This window comes from Dermacentor variabilis, chromosome 8, assembly GCF_050947875.1.
Source record: "Dermacentor variabilis isolate Ectoservices chromosome 8, ASM5094787v1, whole genome shotgun sequence".
NCBI classification, from domain to species: Eukaryota; Metazoa; Arthropoda; class Arachnida; order Ixodida; family Ixodidae; genus Dermacentor; species Dermacentor variabilis.
Window position 1 is genome coordinate 150,988,268 of NC_134575.1, and position 20,194 is coordinate 151,008,461.

Here is a 20,194-nt window from a genome sequence, read left to right on the forward strand (position 1 = left end):
ATTACACGGGAAATAAAAAAGAGCAAATTTTGACGACAAAATTCAGGAGTGCTATCATTACGCGAGTTCGATCATTATGCGAGTAAATACGGTAATAGAATTCGTGTTGAATAGAATGAAGTGCTTTTTTATATCTCAAAGAGGTCCTGAGCTGCCCCTTGGGCTTGGGCAAAAAGGACAGTCCATGGCTAGCATGCACTGCTAAACACCTCAGCCAAATTTTGCAGCGGAGTGTGAAGTCACCTTTTTTCTGAAACGCTCTCTTTTCAACAGTAGCCTGGTCCAGGCTCTTTTGTGAATGCTTTATTTCGTAATATAGTGCATTCCGATACACAGCTGCTATTGGCCAATAACTGACATGAATCAAGAAGGGTGTTTGGATCAGTGCGCTTCTTCCTGCTGCTACTCTGTATGTTTATTGATGCAGTTTAATAAACAGGCTAAAGTAAGTGAAAATGTGCTTTCAAATTTCTATAATAATTACGCATTACTGGAGGAAGCAGACTATGGTCTGCTCATGCTCGGCCGCTGCCACCCGCGTAGGAACTTTGGCCACTTTGCTTATGGGTGTCACGGCTGTCGTGTCTTGCTAATTTAGACTAGTTTTGAACACTCAAGTAATCTCGAATTACGCAAAACTTAAGGTCCGACCATACACACGTTTGCCAGCGCGCGCTCACTTCTGACCACTCCTGGTTAGACGCCTTGGCCAACTTCGCTTCGTGTCAAGCCAGTAAGGGAGCTTCGAAATGTGCAAGTTGGTTTGGCTACCATCCGTTGGTTAAGCTGGTGAAGGACAAAGCCGGTTCGTGATACGTAGCACGGCCAGATGGGCATACGAGCGCGAGCACGCACTCAAGCCCTGTTGTGCACAAAGCAAACACTGCACACTACGCTGCACGTAGTGGTGGTCTGCAATGTAGCGGAGACACCGTGGCCGCTGTGGGGTGTCACGTCGAGTCTGCTGGCTGAGCGCACTGTGGCTCGCCAAGGACAACCACATTTTTTGGCACGTCGTAGGTGCCAAAATCGGAAGCAGTCACGTCTGCATGAACATCCAAAAGGAAATTTAAACTGCGCACCACGGTGACGTTCAGTAGGCGGAGCGTCGTGAGCACGCCTCGCTCTACCGTAGCCTTCGCAGGCCAAGTCATTGAAGAAGGAGCGGAAGCATCACGAAGAAGATGTTGGAACGCATTGAAGTACCTTTCACAGCTAAGAATTTATGAAATACCCTATTTTAACTTGAAATGCATTTCTCGACTTGGAGGAAAAGTGGTTCGGGGCTCCTTCGAACTAACGAATTAGTGACGCCCTGTTGTACTGAATACCAATGAGGTTCTCAGCTTAATAGGGGATCCGTGTTTTGCAACAATCTTTTATTTATGGCATAGAAAGCTTGTTTTCCCATTTTTCTCCAAAATGCAGAAGGGCTATTGCAACTTTACGGCCGGTGCGTTATCGCAAGGCTAATCTGTGCGACAGACAAAAGGACCTGTGCGTGGCGTGACTCGTGTTGCCGGCACCGACACCTAAGAGCAGGCTCAGTCCGCTCTGTTTCATGGTCAGGTTCGGCATGATTTGCCACCTGTCAAAGATTCTCCCACCTGCAGTGTCGTGGCCAGTCCCCCCCCCCCCCCCCTTTCGTACTTCGTGTTTATCGACCCTGCGCGCCAATGCATGCAACCAGGGGACTACACCTATGCGTCCACCATGTAAATGCAAAGCTAGTTTTGTGGCGAGTTGCTCGTAGCTACAAAAAGACCAACGTGCATGTATCTGAACGGCCATTCGGTGCTGCAAATATTTGGGCGACCGTGAACAACTTTGTTGCCACCCCACAGACTAGCCTTAGTTCGCGAGGCGATTTGTTGGCTTTACAAGTGTCGCACGGCTGCAGCAAATAGATCTGCATCGACTTGGCACTGAACTGTAACTTCATTCGCTCACTCCCCACTAAGACGCATCGATTAGGCCTGGCCGATGTGGTAACGGGCCGCAAGCCGTTGCGAAATGCTTGCCGCTAAATATGTTTATACGGGTAGCTCATCGTGTGATCGGTCCCAAGGCCACACGTGCAGGTTAGGTTGACGGCTTTTGAAGAGGCGTCAAGTTCGTCGCCGCTTATCCAACGTGATCGGTGTGCCTATCAGTGGCTAATCGGCCTGATCACTGCTTTATGAAATGCACGCTGCTAATGTTGCCATTCGCTCCGTCCATGCCGCATTATCATTTCGACCGGTCCTGTCGGCCCGGACGATGCAGCACCGTTCTACGCATTGCTTGCACCACCTTGTGTGCTATCCCCGCCTCAGGCTGGGAAGCGCTCGCAGTGACCAAGTCCGTGCTCGCTTGGGCAGCATCGAGCACGAGGGGCTGCGAGGCACATGTGGCACTGCGCAGGTCTCTGGATTTAAACATTCGAGAAATTGCATTGTAGATATTCAGTTAGGCGAATCAAATAATTGGAATGTTCACTATTCAATTCGGTGATGTTCGAGATTCGCATACTTCTGGTATTTTTTCACCAAGCTTTAGTATATTTTGGCTTCCACTGTCATGGTTTTTTAATTCTGAGGTTGGCAGGTGTGTTAATTACATTTTGGTTGATTTGCTCGTGGATGCAGGTCTGACGGTGTTGGCTGCTTACACGACAGTGAGCAGAGGATGGTGAAAAATGCGGATGACACGGCGAGCATAAACAGCAGCTGCGGTGTCGTTGCCGGTGGGGGTGTGCCCTTGGCCCAGTGGGTGCCTCGACTGTGGCCCTTTCTGGGTCACAATGCGATTGCTGTGCGACTGTCCGTGCTGCGTTCGCTCCTCATCCTCTGCTCGGACAAGGGCGCTCCACTGGTGGGTCACAGCTTTCTCACCATTTTTTCTCTTTGAGGATCTTCCACATGCAAGCTACCGCACCAGAACACTTGTAATATTTTGGTTTATGTAGGTGCCAACCACAGCTCAGCCTACGAAATGTTTAATATTTTCAGCAGTGGCAGCTACAGGTCAGTGTTGGTAGCTTATCGAGAAACTTGCGAGTGTTCTACTCTGGTGACGGCTGTGTATGGCGTGGCTGAACGCAGGCCCCATCTCGAGCGCGATCTGCTTCAGCAGTGGAGTCTAGGCACGTCGAGGGCTTCGTGTGCACTCTGTTCTCGCCACTTGGTTGACATAGCAGTGGGAGGCAGCACAAAGGTCAATTCGCTCACTACAGCGGAATTTCAATGATACGAATCTCACGGGGTCACGAAAAATATTCGTATTAGCCGAAATTCGTATCATCGAAACAATTAAAACTAGCGAAATTAAAAAGTCAGAGGTGAACTCACTCAGGCACACGTATGTAAAAAGCATTTATTTCTTGAAGAAAAGTCTCTAATGTCCTTCTGCTTCTTTTTCTTTGTCAGGTCACTTAGCAGACTTTGTTCAAATCCATAAAAATGCGTGCACGTGTCGTCACTAAATTCATCCGCGGCCATAGCACGCTTCAGAACTTCGAGCGTGTGCAGCGTTTCAGCCGCCGGTGGTGGTGGTCCTTCGCCGTTGCCCACGTCTGACACAAAGAACGCGTCCCGAAGCACAGCAGCTACTCCCTCCGATGACACGCGGAAAAAGAGGAAAAGCACAAAAGCAACAAAAGCGCCACCGTTTCAAACTAAACTTCAAACTCTTCCGCGCTGTCTGGCGCCGTGTCTGTGCATCCGCACCAAAAGAGAAAGGGAGAAAGCGCATGACTGTGCACTGTTCTCTTTTGCGGCCGTCGGTGGGGTGGCGTTTATTAAGGCAAAAGCCTTTAATGGCTCATACTCGCGGTCGCGTCCGTCCGTGCGCTGGAATCGTGCCAACTGTGGCCTCTCCTCTGCGCAGTGGCGCAATCTCCTCTCTTCCTTAGCAACCGGCGCGCCGGTGGAGGGCGCAGCTGTGCACAGCAACCGTGACATCACAGTAGAGTTAGAACGAGCGCGCGCGCGTCGGCGGTGGCAGCTGCACCGCCGCTCCTTCGCCAGACATCTTGTTGCAGTCGAGTGAGTGAGAGGCATGGCTCTGAAGCGGCCCAGTGATTCCGCGCCAAGCGGTTCAAGGAAGCGGCAGCGGATGCCGAATTCCCCCAACACCAAACGACAGAAGAACAAGGAGCGAATGCGCGCGCATGCGACGACTGAACATGTCACCAGATGTGACAGCAAGGGAGGCAGAACGGAAGCGCACAGCGACTGATTAGGTCGCCGGGTACCAAAGGCAGGGAAGCAGAACGAAAGCGGCAGCAGCGACAGGCGATATCGCCGAACACCAAAGCGAATGAATTGTAGCGCAGACGGCAGCAGCGTCTGGCTTTCGCCAAGCACACTTTAGAATTTCAAAAGTGACTTCGGTAATTTTCGTATCAACCGACGTGGGTCGAAAATTGATTCGTAACAACCGTTCTCTAGCATGTTACAAAGTAATGAGGCTCGGCCGGGACCACAGGAAAATTCGTATCATCCGGAAATTCGTATTAGCCGTGATCGTATCATCGAGATTCCACTGTAATGCTGCCACACTTTCTCGCGTCAGCGTTTTGACAGCGAGTGTCCACGCTCATCGAGCGAGATGTGTTCATGTTTGCTCTTGCGTGCATGACACCATGCTTGTTAATTTAGTTAGCATTCGAACGTTCACAAGTTTATACGGCCAATAAAACTACTACCCTTACTTTGTATAGCTGTCTGATAATTTGCTATTGCAATAGATGCTTTGCCTTTTGGGCGGAGATGCGACTCGTTTAATTATTTGTGCATGTTCATTCGCTATACTGTCGAACCTTGATACAGCAAAAGTGTGCTCGTTGCGAAAAACGTAGTTCAATCACAAATTTGAATATTTGAAGGTTTCTAAAGTTTAAGCTGTAAAAATAATTTTACAAATTCCCTGGGCATTCCTGGTGGATAGTATCTTATCCCAGAGAACTTGTAAAGAAATTGCCAGGAGGTCGGGCCTCTGCTCGCGAAGATCGTGCAGAGAGCTGATGCTCACAGATTGCGTCGACAGCAATGCATCGGGGTGGCTCATGGTGTCGGAGATTTACGTGAGTTGTATCGTGCACCACTGTAAATCTGGGACACCATAGCTGATCGGACTTGATGCCCGCGGCTGTCATCAGATGGTGCCCACAAATCAAAAACATAAGTGTAAAATGAAACGGACATTCATCCTGATAAATAAAAGATTACACTTTCACAAGAAAGGCAAGGCATTGATCGTGATAGCAAAGAGAGAAATACGCGGAGTAAGGTTTGTAGTTTTATCGGTGTTACTCGCTCTCAGGCAAATGTGAACAGATCTCACTCGATGACCGGAAACACTCCCTGTCACAAAGTGAGCAAAGGCTTTACACCATGTCTAGAAAACTTCAGATTACATAACCGCCAACACAGGTTGCACAGGAATACAATTCGCATGAAAGCACCAATCCTCTCAGCTCGGCCTTTGCACTTGCCGCAGATGACCTCCAAGACACAGCATGTGGTCCGTGTATAGACAGCCAAGCGCAGCCACGGCCAGGGTGGAGGAGACGCGTGCGCTTAGGAGAGGGCAGACAGACGTGCATCTCCTGTGCCCCCCTCCCCCCTCTCACGCATGCTTGATCACGTAACCACACGTCCACCCCTTCCCCATCCCTCTTGCGCTAAAATAATAATAAGTTCTCGTGTTTCTCAGAGTGTCCCAACCTGCCGCCAACCCCACGGCCTTTGGAACTTGTTTACCGATGCAACAAATGGCGCACCGGTCCCAGAGTGCAAGCTTTGACGGCCTTTTTGTCGCTCAAGCTTTTCGTGCGGGAGGTCGCTTGCAAATAACCTTTGCCTTGGCTGGCAATTTTATGATTCTTTGCTAGATTTACAAGCTGTACTGCATGTACCGTAAAAACTGAACTATAGGTCGGTCCGGAATACAGGTCGATCCCCCAACTAACGAATTCTAAAAACGAAAAAAATATTTTTCAATGGCAAAAGTACCGAAAGACACCCTTACCTTGAAACAAATGCGACTCAGCCAGTTGCACAATAGTGGCAGTATTTATTTAAATGCTGCTTGCATGTGCACCTGGCTAAGTCCTTTAACAGTATCCAGCGACCATCGACCCACGTGCTTGTCAGCACTTTATTAACGGTGCTGAGCGACGAAACAAACGAGATACGCGCATGTCTGCACATGCGCTTGCTTTCGCTATTTCGCCACTGTGTGCTGTGATGATAAGGTTCTGACAAACACGCGGGTTAATGGTCGCGCGATACTGTTAAAAATTGGCCGGATGTACAGTACACAGAAGGGCACGAAGTGCGCAAGCGCTACTCCGAATCAGAGCAATGCCTTTGATCAGAGTCGTCCGAACTAGAGTCGGATGACGAGTGCTTGTCGCTGCCCAGTCCAGAGGTGCGCGCGATCTCTACTGCTTTCAAACGGATGCATTCGGCAGTCACAGGCAGCGATCTTACATGCAGCTCCCGGACGAACTCCGCCACTTGGTCTTTCAGTTCTGCGGTCCACTGCAGTCCGCCCATGAAATGACGTTTTCTTTTGGTTGCTGCAAGTTTTAATACGCTGCTTCTGCCTCCGCCAGTACCGAATGCTCTTTTCGGATACTCTACAAATTCGCGCTGTGCCACCAGGTTGACGTGGGCTTCTGCGTTCTAAGTCGCCCCTTTTCTTGAAGGCGACAGTGAATTGTCGTTAGCTCTCGCTCATTTTGAAACAAAATGTGAAAAATCAGCCTTTAACCAATATAACTTTGTGACACAATGTCGCCACGCTGCGCTGCTGCTGTTGGCGATGGCGGCTGTTTACTTCATCCGCCCATTGTTGCGGGACTTCTGTAGTTTTTCCGCCAATGTCCAGCATATAAGACAAGGGTCGACTTTTCACATGGTTTTTTTAAAAAACATTCGACCTATATATTGGTTTTTACGGTACATGCCCTAATTTCTGAAAACTTCGTTAAATTGAAACTGTGTCTCGAAATTGCTTTCTTAAATTACGAGAAAAAAAAAATGCACCATTTTCAATGGAACTAAGATTAGGAAATGAAAATACAGTCGAAACCCGCGATAACGAAATCCCACAACAGTGAAATATTTTTCTATCCCTGGCGAACACCCATAGGACTCAATGAATTTCGTGCCTCTCGACCACGAAATGTCGCTGTACCTCAATCCTGCTTCAATGAAATTTGCAGGAACGTAACCTCGCATATTACCTACTCGTGCAAGGCTAGCAGGCTTTAAAATGTGCTCAAATGTGATTGCTTTGCACTTGAATTGCATAAAATGCCACCACACTACATTTGCGCGGGCGCCGCCATTTTTGTTTACAGAAACAACCAAGCGCCGGAAGTGATCGCGGGTGCTGAAAATGCATCTTGTTTGCTAATCGCCCGTTTGAAGCGGCACACATGTTGCTACCAACATGTGACGACAGTTTTCGCATACCTAGTGCAGTGCGTAATGGGTGCCTTGGCGAGAAAGATGCATCAAAAACAAGGAAATCCACATCCCACCGACGTCAAATTGTTTATGGCACTTGAGGTGGCCGTCGCAGCATGGAGTGCCACGCATCGGCTCTATTGGGTCATTTTTTTGTGTTCTCGATTGTGAAATTTGATGCCAGGAATTCATACCTAACAGGATTGTATCAATGGGGTTCTACTGTAGTACAGTCTAGCCCGGTTATAACGAAGCCACTTATAGCGAAATAGCGGTTATAATGAAGGGATTTCAATTTCCCATTCCCATTTTCGCATCTTCAATACATTTTGGGTCCGGTTTTAACAAAGTAAATAAGAGCGCGTCAGCGGATATAACGAAGAGATTTAATACCAACCGAAAAATAGTCTGTCAATCAACACATTTTTGCGTCCTTGAGGTGATTTTTTCCCCTGAAAATAAAAGCAAAATTCGGCTGAAGGCATCCCGGTGTAGAGCGGTAGAGCATGCCGCGCAGGGGAAAAATGTAAAAAAAAAAAGACGATTTTTTTTTATTAGTGACGTCGCGGAGAGCGGTCGCCTTGGCCAATTGCGGTTCTCTATTTCTCCCTGGCAGTCGGTGCCACGGCTGGACTGCAGTCTGCAGGAGGGGTGGCAGCACGCGCTTTGTTTTATGTCGGTGCCGCGGTGCGCAAGGCAGGGAGAAAGCGCGGCAGCATTGTGCATGTTGGAAGCGCGGCTCATTTTTATCGTTTTCACAGATCGTTGTAGGCTGTTTATTAAGACAGAGTTATTCGACTTGATCTAGCTGGTGAACGGACAACTGAGCCCAGTGTCGCACTGTCCCAGGTTGGGAGCATGGTGAACGCTACTGAGATTGCGCGTGACGCCATTGTCACTTGTTTTCTGCCCGCACTGACGCCATCACGGTTTCCTGTCTTGTTCCGCTTCTTTTTATATTTCATGACCGCTTCGCCTCAGCGGACCTTCTTAGCTGTCCCCTTTCTCAGAACTGACTTCATTTCTCTGCAATGTCGAGCCTCGCGAGCCCCAGCACTTTGACGGGGAAGAGAAAGGTGCTGTCTTTGAAGACAAAGCGCGCCATTTTGGACGAAGTGCATCGAAACGTCAAGAAGAGTGCTATCGCACGGAAGTTTGACATTGCACAGTCCACGCTTTCAACGATAATCAAGAATGGTAGCAAGATCGACGCCGTTCTCGACGCCGTTCTCGACGCCGACGTTGGCAGCAGGGACCAAAAGAAGATCCGATGTGCCACTTATGGCGACATAGAAGCCGCGCTTTACAAGTGGTTCGTGGACGCGCGATCGAAGAACATCCTGCTCAGTGGACCCATCATTCTAGCGAAGGCAAGGGCTTCGCTCTCGGCCACGAAGACTTCCAGCCAGGAAATGGGTGGCTCCAGAGATTTAAGGACAGGCACAACATCACATGTAAAAACATCGTCGGGGAGGCCGCGTCTGTTGACCAGGGATCGCTCCAGCAATGGATGGCCAAGCACCGCGATCGTATCCTTGCGTATTCCGACAAGGACAACTACAATGCAGATGAAACGACTATTTTTCCAACTGCTGCCTTCGAACACTCTCGCGGCCAAGACAGACAAGTGCGTGAGAGGAAAAGACAGCAAAAACCGTGTCACCGTGCTAATCTGCGGGAACATGGATGGTTTAGACAAGCGAGAGCTGTTGGTCATTGGAAAGGCCAAGAAACCACACGGTTTCGCCAAGGTGCTGTCTATGCCAGTGACGTATGTGAACAATAAGAAGGCATGGATGACGCGAGACATTTTTGGCAAGTGGCTCGCCGACTTCGACAAGGAGATGGTCCGAAAGAAGTGCAAGGTGCTGATGTTGCTTGACAACTGCAGTGCGCATCAGGTCAACGCACACTTGAGCGCTGTAGAGGTTTTGTTCCTGCCCCCAAACACTACCGCCAAGCTGCAGCCCATGGACCAGGGGTTATTGCCAACTTTAAGGTCCACTACCGGCGCTGAGGGATCGAGCGTCTTCTGATTGATGTTCACACTGCCGACAACGTGGCCGGCATGAAGGTGCCTTTGGTAAAGGCGATTTTCTTCGCAAGCGGAGCCTGGAGGGATGTGAAGCACCTGACCATCGCCCACAGCTTCGAGAAAGCCGGATTTTCCCGAAGCAGCAGAGCGGAGGCTGCGCCTGCTGGGGACGAAGCTACCGCAATTGACATCGCTGCAACTGCTGATGCTGCCGCCGCGACGGCCTGCTTGGAGCAGCTTTGGGATTCCGCTAGCAACTTGAACCTTGTGCCTGCGGGTCTAAGCCATGTGGACTTCGTTTTCGCCGACGAAGACCTTGTTGCCACCGAGGACTTCACGACTGAAGAAGTTGCCGGGAGTGTCATGGAAGAGACCTTGGCGGACAGCACCTCCGACAGCGTATGCGATGATGCTAGTTGTGCCCCTAAGCCGGTCACCTCTGCAGCGGCCATTGCAGCTGTTGACACGCTACGGATGTACCTTGTGGGGGTTCCTCTCTGCGTGCGGCTAGGGCTGAAGGCGAGCTCCGGATCTAGCCCCACGCAGTCGCTTTGTGTTACTCCTCAACCCGTAGCACGGGAATCGCGGCTACGTCGGGTTCGAACGAATAAGGCAACCAGCGGTGTCAACTGTAAGAACGTTTATTGCTACCAGCAATAAAGAACACTGGCAGAGGGATGTCCTCTCTGTAATAGTAATAAATAGGCTGGCCTCGTTGCCCGGGATAGTCAGGCAACGTGGTCACTCACAGGTTGCGGCAGGTACTCCAGTCTGGCAGGTTAGGGGTTCGGCCTCAGAGAGAGAGGGTCTCCCCCGGTCGCACTGTTTTGTACCTTTTTACTTTGGCAAGGGGAATGTCCTCCTCACCTTTCAGCTACCTGCCCGCGAGTCGGGGAGGAAGGGTGCGCGTTGCGAGAGCGAGGGAGAATCAGGAGAGGGTATAGTGCGCGCCTCCCCTGTCTATGCCGGCTCTCGACGCGACGGCGTGGGGGAAGATGGGCGCGTGTGCTCCCCACAGGGGATCAGAATTAACTTTTTTGTTTCTTGACAGAAAGGGCTGAAATTTGGCACACACGCTGCACATTGCAATAAAAAGACAAATCTAAAATTTCATTAGGATATCTTAATTAGCTTTTGTTTTATAAGAATTTATAAGTTCCTTGCTTGTGGAAAGCCTGGCATAGTAACGAAACATGATAGGGAGCAGGGAATACTTTTTATGTTTGCACAGATGTCTAATCTACATCAAGACACTGTTAGATTTTTTTTTTTTAAAGCGCTAATAATTTTTTGCTCAACATAACATGCACATGACTGTGCTTCACTGCATGGAGCCATGTAGTAATTGTGAAATAATTAAATAATGGAAAGATAAAGAAACATTTCAAGACTGTCTTTAAGTACAGCACAGCTTGTGGATCACAGCAAAACAAACTGTGCCAAAATCTGTCCAGCCATTGTTGTGCTACGCTTTCCACAAGCGAGGTGATTGACAAAAAAAAAAATGCCATTGAGAAAACTGGCTGCAAAGTTTTAACAGCACTGCAAAGTTATTCAAAAGCACCAGGGCTGTAATATTTTGAATCATTGCTGTCAGGCATCTTCTTACACCTTTGCCTCATTGTTTGGTGGGCTTTGGATGCCTTCTGCAGGCGTTCTTTATCCTTTTCTTGTGCCGTCTGGAGTAGTGCATGACCACCATTTTCACTGCCAGATGGAGCCTGGTATCGCAGTGTACACCCACAGAACGCTGTTGGCATCTTGGGCACAGAGTTTTAGCGATCAAAGAGTTCATCGCGGAAACAGGCATAAAAATGAACTCACAGTCACAAGGGGCCGAAATTTGTGCTTGGCATTGCTGCTTCCGCTCAGTCGCGGACACTGCGCGAAGGGAGTCGCGAACGCTGCATGCCTGCGCTTCTGCAGTCACCGCTGGCACAAAACGCGGCTCGAGGCGCGTCTGAATCGTGCGACGATTCGTCTGGTGAGTCTTGAGTCACCATACAGTAGGTATCTCGTCGACGGTTGGGGCTCACTCGCAGGCTGCATGTCCCTGTCGCACGATGCATCGGAAACGCACACCGTCTCTGTCGGCGATGGAGACCTTCGACCCGCGTCGCATCCAACAACGCGATCTCGGTTGCTGACTCGCGCGGCCGTACGCACAGGTGCGAGAGTCTCCGTTGGCACGTCTTCCGGTGGCTTGGTTATCAGTGTCGATGTCACAGGGCGATTGTCGGCTTCGCTGCTGGAATCGCACGGTGCAAGATAACGCGGCACGTTATCCGCGTGTTCAGTCGGGGTCTGCGCTTCTCCCGCTGGCCGCCGTCTTTTTCTCGCCGTAGGAGGCTTGCGCTTCCGTTTTCCGAAGGCATGCTTGATTTAAAAGTTCTTTTCGAAAGAGCGACGATCCATCACTGACCTGGGAGCTTTCATAAATCCGAATTCTGCGAGTGTCAAACGAAGAAACACGCCGGCGTGGTTTTCAAAGCAGACAACTGCGGTCCGCTGTGGTTGCCAGCTTGCCCGCTGCTGCAGCAGCAACCAATGGCGAGACGCCTTTCAGTACGGCAACCAATCGGAGGCCCGCTTTCATCGCAGGGCCCGTGTGACCGCCTCTAGCAGACCCGCGCTTCTTTTGTGTTTGTGTGTTTGTTACAAGATGGCGACGACCGAAGAATTCAGAAAGGGAATGGCGAAACTTCGAGCTTTTGAACGATACCAAGATGGCGGCGTTCGGTGGCGGGAAAGACGAGTTAAAGCTCCGCGAACTGCGGTGATTTTACGCGATTTAAAGCTGTTTTCTCGCCCTACGCACTGATAAATTAATTTTTTTCGGGCACTTTTAGTGCGTTTTTAGTTAAACCATTTTGATACAATGTAGATTAGGCATTGCAGATACCGAAACGCGTCGTTGCCAAAAATCGATCTTTTTTGCGATTTTCGCGATCTGATCCCCGCGTCCCCCCTTAAGAAGCCCCCCGTACGTTGATGCTGGCACCTAGGTACGCTCGAGGGGTTCGGGCGCCTGCTTGCTAAAGCTCCCGCCAAGGTTCACGATCAAGGCAGCGTTGCACACGCCGGCCTTGAGCGTCGGGCTTGCGTTGCTGTAGCCCTCAGTTGGCAGATACTTGATGCCGACTCGAAGGTGCCCAGTCAGCGGCACTGCTCGGGCTTGTGAGGCGGATCGTAGTCCCGGCTCGAAGTCGGCTCCCTGTGCCGCTCCCCAGGTGTCGGCTGCACAATCCGGGAGGTCGCTTGATGGGCGCCGGGTAGTGGATCGTGCGGCTGCAAGGCCAGCGTAGTGCCGTCAGCGCTGCCGGTGCGTCAGTTGTACGCGTGAGTACTGCAGGCAGTTCGCACGGCTGTGTCTTGTTTTCTGCTTCAGAAAATTGGATTAGTCCACTGCACGGTACGAAATTGTGATAAGCAGCATGACTGGCCGGATCCGGGAACACCGTCAACAGCCGTTACGACGGGAATAGTCGTCCGCACCGTCAACGATTCCCAGCACAGGATAACCGCCGCACTGGCCCTTGCAAGTCTTTGGTCAATGCACACCGCATGCAAACACGTTGAATTGTTCACGACACATTCCCGTCGGGGTCTGTGTGGTTGCTTGAAGACTGGAATGACGACTCGACGTCAATACTCAGCGCTCTGCTGTCGCTAGACGTTCGCTTCCCGGCAGGAACTAACAAGGTGCCAGCACGGCCCGGACTTACGGATGGTCCTCACAGTCATCGGGCTACGCAAATATAGCAGTCGGATGACTTCCGCCTGCTACACAAGTTGTAGCGCGGCTGCGGGCTCGCCGTTCGATTCTGGTTGCTCTCACTCACCGACCGTGGTTGAGGGAGGATGTCATCTTCATCCCGCTGCTCATCACGCGGCATGTGGCGTTTCAGGTCGCATACGTGTACCGGCCCGCCGATCGGCTTCCCTTTCATGTTCTCGAGCCGGTAAACAAGCGAGGGAACCTTCTCTCGCACTTGATACGGCCCGGACCCACTTCGGCGCCAGCGAGGCAGCGAACTGTTTGCTAAAATCGCTGAGAACGTGCTGGCGTCGAAGCACCAGATCACCCACTTCGTAGCGGGCGTTTTGATGCAAGCGGTCGTACTGCGCCTTCTGTTGCGCCCTAGCAGTGCGAAAATTACGGCGCGCTTTGTGTAGAGCTTCCGTCATCTTGCCACGTAGGTGTGTCGCGTATTCAGCTCGTGCTGCCGGCGCGACCGATATTCCGCTGCGATCTGCGAGAACTCTATCCATCGGATTCGGCAGCTCTCTCCCCAGGTTGAGAGACGAAGGTGCATACCCAGTCGAGAGGTTCACTGTCGATCGCAATGCAAACCCGATCTCTGGAAGGTAGGTATCCCAGTCCTTATGTCTTTCAGAGAACGCGACAAGCATGTGCTTAATGTTGCGATTGACCCGTTCAGTGGGGTTCGACTGAGCATGGTAAGTTGTCGTTTTCTTGGGCTTAATGCCAAGTGCAGCGCACGAGTCGACGAAAACCTTCGCAGTGAAGTAGGACGTATTGTCCGTTATCAACTGCTCCGGAAAGCCAAATCTGGTGAAAACCTCGATCAACTTATCCATGATCACTCGTGCCGTCAGTTTTTGCAAGGGGAAAAGTTCAACCCATTTACTGAAGTGATCTGTGACTACAAGCAAGGATTTGTTCTTGCTCGGTGTGGTGGGATACGGTCCCATGACGTCACACGCCGCGATTTGCCAGGGAGTCTGGCTGTCAATAGGCTGCATGAGGCCGGGCGGTCGTCCACCTCGGGGCTTCACGCTTTGGCCACATGACATGAGCGGGCGTAGCGCATCACATCCCGTTTCATGCCTGGCCAGGTAGCGAGGCGACACAACTTAACGTAAGTCTTGGGGCCGCTCGCGTGCCCAGCGATACACGAGTCGTGAAAGTAGCGTAGCAGTGCTCCTCGCAACGCGCGCGGTATCACCACCTTAAACGCCTCACTTGTGTCGTCCTCGGTGGGAATATACCTCAGCAGGAGGCCGTCGGAATTCAGCAGATAAGAATCCAGCGCACTCACAGCATTGCCAACTGATCCTGAGTGCTTAGCACCGACAGCAATACCAGCTGCCTCCATGTGTGCGGCGGCCGCGCCACCCTGCTCCCGGAGCTCGTCGAGCACTTTTCGACAAAACGGGTCCTTCTGCTGAGCCACGAACAGCTCCTCTCTGCTGAAGGTGACTCCTGCGGAACCGACATCATCTACGTGGTTCACGCTCTCGCCCAGGATCGACGGTTGTTCCGCGTCCCTTACTTGGGCCTCTCCATCACCTCGGACTGGCGCTCGCGAAAGTGCGTCAGCTGCGGCATTGCTTTTTCCTTTGCGGTAGCGCAGAGTGAAGTCGTAACACTGCAGCAGCAGTGCCCAACGCGCCAGGCGGCCACTCGGCTCGCTCAAGCGCCTCAACCAAGTGAGAGCCATGTGGTCAGTCTCAATCTTGAATGCCACTCCATCGACGTAATAGTCGAAATTTCGCAGAGCGAAAACTATCGCGAGACACTCCTTCTCTGTTACCGAGTAGTTCCGTTCTGCCGGCGTCAACGAACGACTCGCGAACGCAACCGGTCGGAGAGTGCCTCCGTGCTCTTGAAGCAAAATTGCACCTAAGCCTAGGTCGCTTGCGTCTGTTTGAATCACAAACTGCCTATTCAAATCGGGCAGCTGCAATTCGGCCATGTCAGCGAGCACCTTCGTGAGGCCACGCAGTGCCGCCTCCTGCTCTTGACCCCAAGTCCACCGTTCGTGTTTCCTCAAGAGCTTCGTCAAAGGCGCTTGCACTGCCGGGCAGTCTGGAATGAATTGGCGATAAAAGTTCACCAAACCCAGAAAGCGCCTCAGTTCGGCGATGGGTACCTCAGTATAGCCTCGAGCTTATCCTTCTTGGCAGGATGCGGCCGTTGTTCAGCGTGAATCCCAACAGCGCTATTCTGTTCGCAGCTATCTGAGCTTTGTTCGGGTTCAGCGTGATACCCGCGGATCTCAGCCTGTCTAGGACGTCTCTCAAGTGCCGCAAGTGCTCCTCAAATGTTTTCGAATAAACCACTATGTCGTCCAGATATGCGAGGGCATGTTGCCACTTCGCGTCTCCTAGCACTCGATCCATCAACCTTTGAGATGTAGCGGGAGCTCCGACCAAACCAAAAGACATTCTCTTAAATTGAAAGAGCCCCCGGTGACAAGTGAAAGCCGTTTTCTCTTTGTCACGCTCGTCCATTTCGACCTGAAAGTATCCACGACTAGCATCGAGCGTCGTAAAGTACTTCGCCCCGCCTAGGTTAGACACTAAAGAGGAAATGGAGGGTAGAGGGTACGCATCCTTCTTCGGGACTAGAACTACCGGGAAGCCCCATGGGCTGTTCGACCTTTCCACCACGCCTGTGTCGGTGAGTTCGTCTAAGGCGCTATCAAGTGCTTTCCGCTTAGTCAAGCTTATCAGCCGAGGATTACATTTCCATGGTGTGGTATAGTGTCTCCCCCTACGAGATCTCCGTGTTATCATACATTTATGTTTCGTAGTAGTCTAGCTAGATGGCGCACCCCCCTTCTGTCATGTGACGAACGAGCTTGGACCACTCGGGAGGTGCCATCTGGCTTGTAGAGTCTTTTTTTTGGTAATAAATGGCCGCTAGACGGCTCAGTCCTTAGTCCGCTTTTCATCAGGAGCAGTTGGCTCCGCGTCTCCCTCTCTGCGTCGGGCGCTCGCTGCGCGTTCGCTGGGCGCCGGGCCCCGCTTGCCTGCCGCTGCCGACACAACACATGGTGCCACGTCACCCGTGTATATCCTGTATCTGACTAGCGTAGTGCGGCCCGGACGGTCAGTGAAAATCGCGTCGTATTCGTACAACAGCGACGACAGTCGTGCCCGTTCTCTCTCCGGCATATTGACCTCGTGACAAAAGCGGGTGCGTTACTCCTCGCAGAACAGTGGTGCACTGTTGTGTCACTGTGTCTCTCTCCTCGCCTGCGCCGATTACGGTTCGCTCGCTTGGCTGTGGCTGGGTGTGGCCCACACGCGCCGCGCCCGGAGACTGGCGTGTCTCCGCTGACCCGGGCGCTTTTGCGAAAAGCTTTAACGCACCTGTTCCGTTCTCTCGGTAACCTCCGTTGCCGATGTCTATTACAACGCCTGACTTGATGAGAAAGTCGCGACCCAAAATAACAGGCACTGATAAACCCGGGAGATGTACGAGACGTTGTCGCCTGACGCGTTTCTCCCAATGGATCCCTAACCTAGCTGCACCGCTCGATTGTGCTGTGCCGGAAGCAAGTCGGAAGGTGGTGTCATTATCTCTAAAGCGGATATTGTTCTCGCGGAGATGATGCAACACCTCGTCACCAAATAATGAAGCGCTTGCTCCGGTATCCAATAATGCAGTGAATTTCTTTCGAGCTATCGTTAGCTCGATGAACGGCGCCTGCGAGTTCGCAACACCTCCTACGCGACAAGCCGAAGGCGCAAGTTACTTGATACCACCGGCTATGTTCGACATCGCCGCACGGGACCGTCGCTCCACTCAGGCCCGCCGTAGTTTCCTTGAACTGCGTTCGGCGTGGGCCGCTCCTCCAGTCTCGCATCGGCCTCTCGTTCCTGTAGTGGTGCGCTGAGTGTGGCATTAGTCGGTGCTGTTCTCAGCGCCTAGGCGTACGGGTCCAAAGCGCAGTCTGATAACTTCCAACTACGCTGGACCTGCTGCTCCGCGAACGATGCCGACGCGTCGACTCTAGATGAGTGGGAAGTGATCCCGCCGCCGTTCCACGCAAAGCAATGCTCGAGTGACAGCGCCGCGGGTGGAGGCGGACGGTATGCTCGCGCCGCGAGGATGGACCCCTGGATGCGCTTGCCTCGGCGGCAAGTTCGTCTAGGTCTGTAAACCTACATCCTCTGAAGTAGGCCGCGAAAATGGGGTGTGCATGCCGTGTGACACGCTCAACTGTCTCTGCATCGGTGGCGTGACGGTTCGCGAGACGATAAAGTTCATCCATCGCTCGAACATATTCCAGCAGGGACTCGTCCAGATGCTGGGTACGAAGCTCCAACTCTCTCCTCAAACGCCACTCGTAATTGGCCGGAAGAAATTCCTCGCGGAACTCTTCTACCGTGCGGCATCGGTGTCCGGTCAGTCGGAACCATCGAGCCGCCTGGTCATTCAGTGAAACCGGGATCACGCGCGCGACTAGTTCGGCGTCTGAAAGCCCGGTTGCCTGCTGGTAATACAGCAGACGGTCGAGGTACTCCCTTTCACTCGTGCGATCGTGGTACCCACTGTAGGTAGGCATGTCTACCCTAATCCGTGGTCGCTCGCTCTGTGACGAGGCCTGCATTGTGCCTTGCAGGACACCTGCTAAGCTCTGCATATTTGCAATGCGTTTTGCAGTGTTGCCTCGCTCGACGGCCAACTCGCGCCCAAAGGGCCGGATGCGTCCGCCGCCCGGGTCGAGTTTTTTAGTGGCATGTGTGCCTCTGTGTCCGCGTCGCGAGCGGCGAGGGGCTCGACGTAGTACGCCTCGTATCAGGGTTAACCTCTGTCCACGTGGCATTTGTGCCAGCCTGACTGTTCCGCGTGAAACACTCAAAACCAAAGCTGCCGCCACGTTAGCAATAGGCTGCTGCTGACTTTGCGTCGCTACATTTGACAACATGAACAAATCTGAGAGGTCAGACAAGCCAGCCGCCATTGTTTGCTGAAACGTGGGTAGTCCTAGCGCTAACACACACCCGAAGACTAGCCGTGTTGCTGAATTCGATCCACGTTGGTAGCGCCCAATGTGGGGGTTCCACTCTGCGTGCGGCTAGGGCTGAAGGCGAGCTCCGGATCTAGCTCCACGCAGTCGCTTTGTGTTACTCCCCAACCCGTAGCGCGGGAATCGCGGCTACGTCAGGTTCGAACGAATAAGGCAACCAGCGGCGTCAACTGTACGAACGTTTATTGCTACCGGCAATAAAGAACACTGGCAGAGGGACGTCCTCTCTGTAATAGTAATAAATAGGCTGGCCTCCTTTCCCGGGATAGTCAGGCAACGTGGTCACTCACAGGTTGCGGCAGGTACTCCAGTCCGGCAGGTGAGGGGTCCGGCCTCGGAGAGAGAGGGTCTCCATCGGTCGCGCTGTTTTGTACCTTTTTACCTGGGTGAGGGGAATGACCTCCTCGCCCGTCAGCTACTTGCACGCAAGTCGGGGAGGAAGGGGGCGCGCGCGCGTCGCGAGAGCGAGGGAGAATCGGGAGAGGGCATAGTGCGCCTCTCCCCTGTCTATGCCGGCTCTCGACGCGACGGCGCGGGGGAAGAAGGAGCCTGTGCTCCCCACAACCTTGGGAGTCCGGAGTTCGACCAGATCTTTGGTTCGCAGTTGGATGGTATGGAAGCTGCAATCCTGAAGTCCGCACTCGCGAAACGTGTTCAGGGGACGCTGGACCACTTCTTTCAGCGGCAATAAATCGGTATGCCCATGTTTGCATTTTTTTTTTTCATAGTCCACATATTACAAAATAGCGGATATAGCGAAGTGATTTCCGATTCCCGCCGACTTCGTTATAACTGGGCTAGACTGTACTTGAAGAATAAAGTAGTAGATATTTGATTTGCAAATTGAGTCATTTAATTGTTCACTATTTGTTTTGATTACAGTCGCCGACCGGTTATTCGGAGCTCACGGGGACTGCGAAAATGTCCGAATAAACAAGTGTTCAAAAAAGCAGATTAAGGGGAGATGTGGGTTCCAAAACCAATTTTGTTAATTTTAGTGTGAACTGGATGATATATAACAGTATTGTTCAGTTTTTTCTGCTGATTGCAAATATCTAATTAGATTTTGTATATCTTCATTAGAACAAATGATGCAAAGTTTTTAATACAGAAATTCAATCAATTTCTTACGGGACTTTTCAAAAACTTAACTTTGTCAAAAGCAAAAACAAAGTATGCGGCCAGAACGCCAGAGTGTAGCTCTAGCCGCTGATGCTATTTTTATTGTTCTCAGTGCACTTATTATGCAAAAAAAGAACAGATGTAAACATAATTTCAATAAGTGGCAATTAACATTTAGCCGGCAACTTTAAGAATAAATAAATAGCATCACTGACTAGATCCATTCGACACAATGTGTTGATACCATACATTTTGCTGGTACTTAGAAAGAACAGATGAAGATCCCTTGTGAGGCAGTGTGCGGTGTCCAAAAAAAAACGAAGCTGAGAAAAACGAGTTTGAACTTTCAGTTCACTGTAACTTTGAATGGTCTAACAATATGGCAATATAAATTACGTCACCATGTAGCCCTGTCTTTCAGCAACAAGTTCATGACATATATATGGCCATTGTGCAAAAATAACACTGAGATATTGGTTGCAACATCATGCATAGTCATTGAAAGCATTGCCAGAAAGCTAGCACCACGAGCTTCACACTCCTATTTTATTTCCTTCTTGAACAGAAGGCGCACAAATGGCATCCCTATTTAAATAAAGTTGCACAGACTTCATGGCCACAACAAAATATGTCCTTTCCACAAAGTTTATGGCTACAACAAAAAATCTTGATCAAATCCCAGTGGTGGTCGCCACATTTCAGTGGAGCTGAAATGCAAGAAAGTTCATGTGCTTGTGTTGTGGCGCTTCCCAAATGGTCAAAATTGATCCAGAATCATATCATGGTTTTGG

The 20,194-nt window shown here is 51.3% G+C and overlaps 1 protein-coding gene across 2 annotated transcripts in view; it reads left to right on the plus strand.

Annotated features, from left to right (window-relative positions):
- Positions 1-20,194, plus strand: part of Hel89B (histone acetyltransferase 1) — a 392,774-nt gene that overhangs the window by 154,747 nt on the left and 217,833 nt on the right. For both annotated transcript variants that reach the window (XM_075703080.1, XM_075703081.1), the window contains exon 12: positions 2,628-2,853. In XM_075703080.1, coding sequence (XP_075559195.1) covers positions 2,628-2,853 — 226 coding nt within the window. The remainder of the gene's footprint in view (positions 1-2,627; positions 2,854-20,194) is intronic.